Raw genomic sequence first — 12042 nt, forward strand, 5'->3', positions numbered from 1 at the left:
CTAAAAACTACACCTGAAACAACCCTAATATCGCACCCAAAAACTGAGATAAATGCCTGAAAAGTCCCCCAAATACGTCTGAAACCGGCAGAAATACAGACATCACCAGAAACTTGAACGCGCCTATGCCGTCGCTAGGAAACCACAGCCTAAACCCCAAATAATTCGCCCAAAAATTGCAACCTAGAAGCCGAGAAAACTGGACCTTCGTCGTCAAACCTTTGTTGGACCGATATCTAATCTGGGGGGTTATGTATCGGGGTTAGGTTGGGTAGGGAGAAGGGAGGGGAAAAGAAAGGAGGTAGTAGGCGCTGGAAAGTCGTGGCCACCGGCTGCGGTCATGGCTAAGTTAGGAAGGTCTTGGCCACTGACGGTAGTCATGGCTGTGCATTGGTTTTGGGGTTGATTTTTTTTTTATTTATTATTTTATTTTTCTTTTTTTTTAACAAATAAACGTACGACATGTGGCAGTTTCATTTTTTAAAAAAATATTAACCCTTTCTTCAGGTTACCAGTAATTGGGACTAAAGAAAAAAAAACACATGTAAAAGTTGGGATTATTACATAATAATCGAAAGTTTGGATCATTTAAAGTAATTGGACAAAGTTGGGATTATTAAAGTGTATTTTTCTAAAATATAATGATACAAATTTAACAAGATTCTACGTAACCATATTATTTCTTATAGATTACTGATAATTAGGGCATGTTCTCATCATATTATTTTCAGTTGAGCTCTAATTAGTTCAATTCAGTTCAGCTTCTAATTTTCTTCTCTCATAAAATATTCAGTTCAGTTCAGTTCAATTCAGCTCTAATAAATTCAGTTCAGTTCATTATATTTAGTTCAGCTCTAATAAATTCAGTTCGGCTCTAATAAATTCAATTCGGTTCAACTCATTTCAGTCAATGAGAAGAGATCATTGTCAAAGTTATAAAAATTTGACCCATAATTCAACAGCGGAAAAAAAAAAATAAGGGACGGAGAGTCATCGCTACTCCTACTACCAACCCGAAGAGATTTAAATTTCGGACGTCATTATAGACGTAAGATGCCGCTAGAAAAGTCAAAGTAAACTTTACTAGAACATGTTTTAAAATATAGAAAAAGAAAAAGAAGACAGAATTACACAAATAAAGGAAATAAACGTTACGTGGAGACTTCTAGACACTCATAACTCCAACTATAAATATTCTACTCTGTGACTTCACATTTTTCATCGGCGAAACAATCAAAGCTTTTCTTCTCAAATTTTGATCTTACAAAAATTAAGATTCTAGAGTTCTAGTATTAGACATGGGAATTAAGATTCATGGAAGCCCTATGTCCACCGCCACCCTCCGTGCCGTGGCGGCAGCTCATGAGAAAGAGCTCGATTTCGAATTTGTTACCGTCGATATGAAATCCGGTGCTCATAAACAAGAGCCTTTTATCTCCCTTAACGTAAGTTTTTTTTGTTAAACTCGATCTCTTTCGTATGACTTTTTATTAATGAATTGAATTTATTTTTTAAAAAATAATAAAATTTGTTGTTTTGGAACGGATGGTTACATCTATTATGGTTAATATAATAATGATTTATGATTATATTATTTAGTCCATAATTCTCATGCTTTGATTTGTTATTATTATTAATATCTAAAGTTTTATTTGCTCTCTATTTCTAAGTGCTTTATTTTAGATTTTGTGTGGATTTACCTATTCTACCTAGATTAATGTTGAACCCCCCCAAAAAAAAAAAAAAAAAAAAAAAAAATCAAGTAGAATATCATTTAAAATAGGTATAATAACAATAGAGGTGTTAATTTAGATGTTGAGGAGTTGGATTTAAGTTTTAACTCGAGTCATTCTAAATTATTTATTCAAATGGTCGATTGAAATTTAAATTAGATTTTTTCAAGTCAATCAAGTCAAATTTTTTTGTCAAAAAAAAAAGTCAAAATTTGACTCTAAAACAAAGATAATTATTCCAACTTCTCGTATTATTAAAGGCATTTTGTTGTTGTGTCATGATTGTCATCCTTTTTCTTTCTAGTACCATAAGAAAAATATGTTATTCATCAAATTTAAATGATTAACTTATATGTGTTCTATTCACAACTTATTTAAATTTTTCTTAATCTATCTTATACTCCGTATAAAATTTCTTTTTTGAGTTTATATAAATCTATTAACCTTGATCAAAACTAATTTTCTTATTTGAAATAAGTGGAGAAATTAAGGGAACTAAAGAAGGTTTATAAAATCACATGCAATTGATGTTCATAAAGTAATACGAAGAGTTATAACAAATCGACACGTTTTGACAACGAATTGACTATTTGTTATAACTTTTGACTTTCACACCCAATTTGACCACTCGGTTTAAAAAAAAAAAAAAAAACCATATTTTATCAGAAACAGTTTCACACTAGTACATGCAAGTGTAACATTTAAAACAACAATAAGGGTCTGTCCTATTTAGCTTAATTTTAATTCAGTTTAGTTTCTAATTTCCTTCTCTCATGAACAAATCATTTCAACTCAGCTCAGTAAATGAGAGTATGCCCTAATATAGATAATTTTAATTAGCTGCGCATCCTCAAATTTTTTTAATAATATTTTTTTTTTCGTACTTTGAATTATTGTATGTTCAAAATCTTTAAAGAGATTTGTATAAGATAAAGGACGATGTAGTGGTTACATATCTGGTTTATTAGTGGTTGTAATTGGTAGTGAGAAAACAGCATAGGCCCATAGTATAGAAAGTGATGGGAGGAGTGGTGTTTTGGTTATATAATTAATTTGTACGAGTATATTATTATAACATTGACCATTATAATTGATGAATAAATGAATAATCGATGATTTATTATACCCCACCTTCTAGAATCTAGAATCTAAACTTCAATCCTATTGGAATTCTTTAAAATGATAACCAAATTTTAAAAGAATTTTGCTAACGAATGCACTTGAGACGTTCTAGTCATGTTTGGTTTTCATTAGTCTTAATAGTTTAGATTTGGTTCTCTAGAAGACACTTGATTTACTCGTTGTATAATTGCAGCCATTTGGTCAAGTACCAGCTCTCGAAGATGGAGATGTCAAGCTATTTGGTAAGGCATTATACCTAAACAAACACGAATAGCGATGCTTTGATTGTCTTTCTCATGTTTTGATACGAAATGTTCATATTTGAAACAGAGTCAAGGGCCATTACAAAATACATAGCATACAACTACGAAGGCAAGGGAACTCCTCTTGTGTACAACAAAGGAAAGGAAATGGCTGACCTAGCTGTTTGGATGGAAGTCGAGGCTCACCAATTTGATCCAGTAGCCAGTAAACTCGCTTGGGAGCTTGTTTACAAGAGCATGTTTGGTATGCAAACCGACAACGCTGTAGTTGAAGAGAACGAAGCTAAGTTGGTTAAGATCCTTGATGTCTACGAGGCTCGTTTGTCTAAGTCCAAGTATTTGGCTGGTGATTCCTTCACTTTGGCTGACCTTCATCACTTGCCTACCCTGCATTACGTGCTCGGTACTAAAGAGAAGAAGTTATTCGATGAACGCCCTCATGTGAGCGCTTGGAGCAAGGATATCTTGGCTAGGCCCTCTTGGGGAAAGTCCTTGGCCTTGCAGAAACAAACTTAAGGCGTGCTATAATACGATCAGCTTGTGTACTGACGTACTGTCTTGCTGTATTAGAGTTTTATGCACTCAATCTTATGTTGGTGTTCTGCTTTCTATGTGGTTGTAATGTTTGTGACTCCAGATCAACTTCGATTAGCTGTTCTTATGTTATAATAATACCCGAGTTTTTTTAGCTACGGTTTTTATTATTTGCAGCAAAGGGTGGTTAGGTTCCAGTCCCCTCCCGATTGTTGTTGCGGGGGATCGAACACGAGTCCTCCCTACCAAGTGTAGTCCCAATCACCATTACACCAACAACCAATTGGTCGTTCAAAACTATTTATGAATGGGGATAACCGTATGGAAAATATAAATATACGAGGGAAATGTGTAAAAAACTAATTTTAATAATTGATATATAATCATGAAAATGTCTAAAATGACAAATATAACTCTCTTTTAAAAGGTAATAGCTATCAATTCCAAACACAGACATAGTTCTAAGTACTTTTTTTAGAAGAAAATTAAACATAAATGGTAAATTATTTATGCTGCATCATGAACTTATGATCTATGGACTATAGTTAAACCTTAAAGTCTTAAATGATTAATTCTCCTTTGACAGCTCATAACGCATACCTAGGACTTGTTCACATGTATTGAATTGAGCTGAATTGAACTGAATTGATTAGAACTGAATTGAACTGTACTGAACTAAACTATATATTTTCTGAGAAAAGAAAAATAGAAGCTGAATTGAATTAAATTTTAAAGTGAACAAACCCTTACATGATACTCCCTCCGTTTTAAAATACTTGCTCCATTTCTCCATGCGCGGAGTTTTAGGAGAAATTGAAGAAAGTAATAAAATATAGAGGTAGTTGGGTAATTGAAAAATAAAAAATTATGAAAAACAAAAATAGTGAAAGAATAGGAGGAGAGAGAATATTAGGTTGGGCCCACCAAGTGTGAGAAATGAATAAAATATTGTAAAAGCTTTCCAAAAAAAAGAAAATAGAGCAAGTATTTAAAAACGGTCAAAAAAGAAAATTGGAGCAAGTACTTAAAAACGGAGGGAATAACATATACACAATTTTACATCCAATTAATATCAAACGGCATCCTTTGTTTTTAGTCACATTGTCTTTAGCTTTAGAAGTTTTGTGGGAGTAATGAATTTGGTGATCTACCACGACAAAGGGAACGACAGATGGTCTGGTATGGAGCAACAATTGTACACTTGTAACTTGAACTTGTATAATTCAAAGTGATTTTAGTAGTTCAATATTGTTCAAAGTTTAAAATTCGAGTTTAGGAGGTTCTTCTCTTTACCGTAAAATGCTCTTTTCATTTCAAAATAAATGATGAGTTAGGCTTGTTCTCATAAACTGAACTCAGCTGAGCTGAACTGAACTGAACTGAGCAGAGCTGAACTAAAATGAATATTTTATAAGAGAAGGAAATAAGAAGCTGAATTGAACTGAACTAAACTAAATTGAACTGAACTGAACTAAATTAAACTGAACTGAACTAAATTGAACTGAACTGAACTAAATTGAACTACTAAACTTAACTGAACTGTATTGAAAATAAACGTATAAGAACAAACCCTTAGACTGTTTTCACCATATACATAGTACATATTAAAAGTGGAGGAAATGCAAATTTACAAGACTTATTAAATATGGAATTCTGAATACTTGTTTGATTGCCACAAGAAAAAAAACAAAAAGAGGAAATAAAAAATTTATGGGAATTTCTACAACTAACATATCATCAATTGGTTTTTGGACGGAACATTGTTGGGCTTTTGGACGGAACGTTATTGGGGCTTATATGTAATTATGTTCTCCTATAATATGAGCTTATCACTTTGGCCCAATGAATGTACTCAGTTTCTAGTTGTAAGGTCAATGAGACAATGGTCATTATTATTCATTTATTCTCATCGCTTCTGCCTTCAATACTATATATTAAAAGACACACCATCAATGACACATGTCATTCACTAGTGTGTCCTTAATATTAATTATTTTTTTATATAAAAAAACTATTAATTAAGGAAATAAATCAATTTCAAAAATAATATTATTTGTTATACATATTCCATATTTTTTTTGAATGGTATACATTCCATATTAATGTAATATATTTAAAATAAAAAGATTTCACAAATAATTTTTCTAAAACAGAAAATTGGACAACTATAAACCAAAAATTATATTCTTAAAATAAATTATTTTGTGATTTTTTTTACAACAAAATATTATTTTTCGTATTTTTTGCCTACTTTATTTTTAATTGTGTATTAGAAGCTACAATTAAAATTTAACATATCACATACTTTTATTGTTTCTCGACTAATTTATGATTATAATATTTATCTATTAATAATCTATAACAATCATCGTGCATGGCACGAGATCTAATCTAGTCTTTGTATATATTCGACTTTTCTGGTCTATAAACTTTGACTATTAAAAATCTCTATATTTGTTATTTTTTGACCTTTCTGATCAATAAATTTTGACTAAAAAAAAAAAAAAAACTATTGTAAGGATCAAAACTATATCATGTTGGATATACATAAGTCATTACTATGTATTTTTTGTTTAGTCATATTCAACTTTCTGTCATTATATTTTGTTTAACATTATATTCAATTTTATGTTATTATATTAAATTGCTTTACTAGCTTAGGCCCTGTGCCATACATAATAAGTCCATTTTAAAAAAAACAAAATTAATTATATCTAACAAATACATTTTGATACAATATACACATCAAAATATAGAAAATTATGTTCTCATAATCTATATTAAAAGACAAAGCAAAAGATTAATATATGATATCATATTTTAGATTAAAAAAATATTTACAAGGGTTATTCGGTCAGTGTTATAAGGGTTACATTTTTTTACAAGCGGCCATATAGTGTGGCCGGCCGTACACAAAACACGATGAAAATTTTAAGTGAAGTTAGTTGTATATTAATTTCGTTATTATCAATTATATAAATCAATTTGATTATATTACCGTTTTTTTTAAAAAAAAATTAACTTAATAATAAAAATTTGTTAAAAGATAATTAAAAAAAGAGTTGGAATAATACTTTAGGTAAATTTGTATGGAAGAATTAAGAATACCAAATAAAAAGAATTATTATTATTATTATTATTATTATTAGAAAATCTACAAAGTCAATCAATTTACAAGAAATTGGTGGGAAGTCAAGATAAAATCTGGGCCCCCACCCCTCTAGCAATAGCAAACCCGATCTTGCTGAAAATGTGAGCAGCTGCACGAGCACCAATATCCTGACTCTTAGCGAACACTTGTACCCTTTTCAGCAACGTAATAGCATCCTTTTCTAATTCCCCTAACAAAGAAAAGGGAAAAGGAAGAAAACCATAATCAATAGCCCTGTAACGCGCCCCATACTTGTCCCGCTTCCGCTGAGCTGCCGCCGACACAACACGACCAGAAACGAAATCAGACAACCCCGATTGCGTCAAAGGTGAAGACCCCGTCAAGTCAACACATACATCAAGGTCTCTATCCTAGGAATAAAGAAGCACATCTGCCGGTCGTAGAGCCCCGTCGTTCCCTCTTTTAACAAATATCAACAAGGGTGTCACGAACAACGTTGTGCCAATGTTTCCTCTTTGTAGTGTGTACACACTTTATATATACCCTCGATGGAAATATCCAAAGTCAACCCTTTATATATACCCTATATTTCCTCTTTGTAGTGTGTACACACTTTCATCTAGTCTTCTTGCTTGCTTGTTTAGTCTTAAATTAGCTCATAAATGGGGATCAAGGTCTATGGCAGCGATTATCCAATAACACCAAACGTGATGCGAGTATTAGCCGCTGTCTACGAGAAGGAGTTGGAGCTTGACTACGTTCCACTCGACATGAAGTCCGGCGCTCACAAGCAGATTCCTTATCGTTCCCTCAACGTGTGTACGCGTTAAGTTTAATTGATTATTGTGTGTTGATTGTGTAATTTGAATTAATGATGTGTCATCTAAATTAAAACGCATTGAGATTATAATTCACTAACTTCACTCTTGTACTTTTGCTCTTGATGTGTCTTTCACTTGATATGTATGTGTAGAGAGGTTGTTAATTATTACAAGTATATGTTAATCTATATGCTCTTGCTCTTATATGCAATTTTCTTGGGTCTCGATTTTAAAGATTTTTTTACCATCTTTGATCTAGTAAACAATTTTCTTGTAGTTCATGGAAAATAAAACTATATGTGAAAATAATCTCCAACGAAATAAATGTATCGGTTATTAGTCTTATTAATATGTTCAAACAAATGATCAATTAATTAATATTACCTCCTTCATATAATAACATAAACTATAAACCACTATTGGCACTATATGTATGTAACTATGCAATTAATTCAGCTATGTAATGAAAAATGGCGGACTGAAAACTTAATATAAGAGCCTGTTCTCATTGACTCAGCTGAACTGAACTGAATTGAGTTGAAATGAACTGAAATGAACTGAACCTGAGCTGAACTGAACTGAAATGAATATTTTATAAGAGAAGGAAATTATGAGCTGAGCTGAGCTGAGCTGAACTGAACTAAACTGAACTGAACTGAGCTGAACTGAACTGAATTTCAACGTAAGAGAACAGGCCCTAAGTCTTACTATCTATATAAGGGATTAGTTCATTCAATCCAAAACTTTAGATAATGGACTTTTTTCATAATCTCATCAAATCCTCCAATAAAAATACCAATACTCCAAATTTCATGATTCATATTACAATTGTATGTTGATCCTTTGTCATTTTCCCTACACCAAAATATTAACTAAATACATAACAATCTTGCATTGTAATTTTATTGTATGTATTGGCAGTAGCTAGTAAGGGTTTTGTTTATTACTAATTGTACACTCTAAATTCACTAATTCGGTAATTACCTTAATGTAACTAGCTCATATATGTGTATACTTGGTTTAATTACTTGTTCTTTCATGTAATTGCAGCCATTTGGTCAAGTTCCGGCTCTTGAAGATGGATACATCAAGCTTTTTGGTAAGCATTATACAAAGTAGATTATATGATGAACAATCGATTGATGACATCAATGTTCATTTAGACCCTACAATCAAGTTTTATTTGTTCATAATTTGAATAATCATTATTTATTGATCTAATATTTCGAAGTGTATAATAACAAACACTCAATTCTAACAAACTAGCTACATACTTGGAAAAACAGAATCAAGAGCAATTACAAGGTACATAGCAAATGAATATGATAACAAGGGAACTCAATTATTAACCAAGGATACAAAAAAAATGGCACTTGTAGAAGTTTGGGTAGAGGTGGAAGCCCTTCACTTTGACCCAGTGGCAATCAAACTAGGTTGGGAGCTTGTTTATAAGAAGATATTCGACATGGAACCGGACATGGCTGTAGTTGAAGAGAACAAGGCTAAGTTGGCTAAGGTCCTTGATGTCTATGAAGCGCGGTTGGCTCAATCCAAATACTTGGCTAGTGAAGCCTTTACCTTAGCCGATCTACATCATTTGCCTATTGTACACTACTTAATGTGCAGCCAAGTTAAGCAGCTGTTCGAGGAGCGTCCTAATGTGAGTGCTTGGTGCAAGGATATCTTGTCTAGGCCTTCTTGGATAAAAGTTGTGACTTTGCATGAAAAGCTTAAGGGATAGATTTTGCTAATAATGATGAAATGTTGCTGTATTTTGAGAGCACTATAATAATTCATGTCACAAATAACATGTGTTCTCTTGTTCAATCATCTGACTTTGTAAATCAATAAAGCAGTCTTATATACCATTAGGCCTTTTTTTGGTTGCAAGTGTTGTTGCTGATGATGATGATTTGAGAATTTGCTAAATTTGGACTTAGAAGGTTAGAATTATTCTTTCATCAGAGGCATTCATACTCCATCCAATCTTTATTTAATTAGTTAACATACTTTAACCCGCAAAAAAATATTAGTCAAATTTAGTGGGGTAACTATGATATAGTTATTGGTTTATATTTTATTTACAGGTAGTGGATGGTGAGGTAAGAAAAATAATTTTTAAAAATATAGGTCTATGTCATGTCCATAAAATAAAAAGAAAATATATCAACGTATCAACTATATAGAGACGACTTTATAAGAAAAGTGTATAAACTAAATAGAGATGAATGGAGTACATGATAGTGACTTAAATACATTACCTTAATCTTGCAACTACGTATAAATTTGTAATTAGAACGTAAATTCCTCTACCAATAACCTAAACTTGGGCGGAAAAATGTTTGATCCAACCCAACAACTAGACAAATGTTATTATTGCATTTTTATATTAGCTAGTTGTTTAAGAACTATAGACATTATTACTATCAAACAAATGTTATTATTGCATTTTTATATTAGCTAGTTGTTTAAGAACTATAGACATTATTACTATCAAAATAACTAAGAGAGTTGTTTCAGCTTAATCAATACGAAGTAGTTTTGATCTTGAGTCGTGAGAATGAAACACCATTAGTTTGAAGCCGAGTTTGAAACCAACTAGCTTAAATCCATGTAGTTTACTAGAAATAGTACTATATGTATCATATCCACACAACTTTTTGGAGAGCAAATCTCTAGGAAGGGTACAATAATGAAATATTATGCACCATATGCTTAAGATTTAGTCAGAAGAATAACATTATTGCTACCAATTTAAATCATTGCACCAACTCTTTAACTTATCAATACATCATTAAACATACACTATGTTAGCAGTACCACTAGCTTAATAATTATCCACACAATTAAATCTGCAGTATTTCAGCTTTTTTCTTAGAATTCTTTTGAAGGCTGTTACTAGCTTTGCTACTGTAATCAGCCATTGTAACTCATTACACCACCTTGGTGGTTCTCTGCTTAATCCCCTGCCTCTAAAGACTAAAGTAAACATCCTCCATACACTTGTAATCATGAACTCGTACCGCGATTACATAGAGATTCTACATTTTTCTGACATGCTAATGCATGCTATATACTACTATAAGAGTTAGGATTTAGGATTAGTAGGATAATTATGCCTTGTATTATAATACGCCGCTTGATTAGCCTCCCGTAATTAGTGGTAATAGGACATTAGGACACATAGTTTAACTAGTAGACCTTATTTTGAGGTGCATTACAAGTACTATATAAATGTGCTCAATTGGATCTTTTAGAGGCCCAAAATGACTTGGGACTTGAGACAACTTGGGTACAATTGAGATTTGAGGTTTTACCTTAATAAGTGTTTTTAAAATTATAATAAGTTCACGACCTAGTTGTAAAAATATTGTGAATTGCTCACAAGCAATAAGAGTCACCAAAAATAACTAGGATAAGTTATGGCTATGGGAAACGAGCCAAGTACCTTATAATAAGAAAAACTAGCTAAATCTATATATGCACGCGATGTGTGCTTTACATTTTTAAATTTAAATTGACCAACCTCTTTTAAGAATTAAAGATGTAGTAAAAATTAAAAACATTATTATTGATATTTTAGCTTGGCCTATATAAGAATTCGTAGAGATTAATCAATTGGAATCTAAATAAGTGTCAAATTGGTATTTTTTTGAGATATTAGAGCTTGTCTAGTCTTTTTTATAGAGTAATTGTTATGGGTGATATTAGATCTAAATTGTGCATTTGGGATCAAGCTTCTACAAGATTACAAGCAAAAAAATTTACACAATTTATTTGAACAACTATTAGTTTGAAGAAATATGGAGCATTTATTTATTTATTTATTTTTACAAGAATGTGGAACAATTTGTAATTGATTGAAAGGAAAACCTACAGGCATGTGTGCTCCTAAAATTTTTGATTTTAATCATGTAAATTTGTGATATTGCACAAACAACATCCAAGAATAATTGAATTACATGCTTGGGCTTACATGAAAGATGATAAATTAATTGACAATAAGTACGGAGTATAATATTAATCCATTCTGACACAACCAAATCAAATGCATTACGGAGTACCATCTAATACAATCCCATCAGAATTAAACCAAACGACCTGTTTGACACCTCTGTATCTGTCTTACACGGCTATCACTCCAACATGTCTCCATATTCTATGGTAGAACACATAGCTTGGAAGATCTCGATACAATGATACCCAATTTTAAGTATTATCTCCATGTTCAATGACCAATATTGAATATAAAGCAGTCTTTGGGTTTTGGTTCAGGTGGATTCCACCTAATAAGATTCCTTTTTTCTACTCTTCTTGAGGTTTACTTTAATAAAGCTACTTTTAAGTACTAATACATTCTCGAGCATATAAAACCGCTTATTATGCATGAGAACCAGACTAGTTAAAAAAGACAATTTTCAAATTCCAACCATAAAGGAATAAGAATGAGACAAAAG

At 31.7% G+C, this 12042-nt stretch overlaps 1 protein-coding gene and 1 pseudogene across 1 annotated transcript; both read left to right on the plus strand.

Moving 5' to 3' along the window:
* Positions 1–1202: 1202 nt before the first annotated feature.
* Positions 1203–3811, plus strand: LOC145624066 (glutathione S-transferase-like). The gene is made up of 3 exons (XM_081677003.1): positions 1203–1445; positions 3049–3097; positions 3186–3811. Exons 1-3 carry the CDS (start codon positions 1299–1301, stop codon positions 3632–3634), a joined length of 645 nt encoding a protein of 214 aa, XP_081533129.1. The 5' UTR covers positions 1203–1298; the 3' UTR covers positions 3635–3811.
* Positions 3812–7426: 3615 nt separating this feature from the next.
* On the plus strand, positions 7427–9326 carry LOC145625251 (glutathione S-transferase pseudogene; annotated as a pseudogene).
* The last annotated feature ends 2716 nt before the right edge of the window (positions 9327–12042 follow it).

Source organism: Chenopodium album, chromosome 3 (assembly GCF_948465745.1).
Source record: "Chenopodium album chromosome 3, dcCheAlbu1.1, whole genome shotgun sequence".
NCBI classification, from domain to species: domain Eukaryota; kingdom Viridiplantae; phylum Streptophyta; class Magnoliopsida; order Caryophyllales; family Amaranthaceae; genus Chenopodium; species Chenopodium album.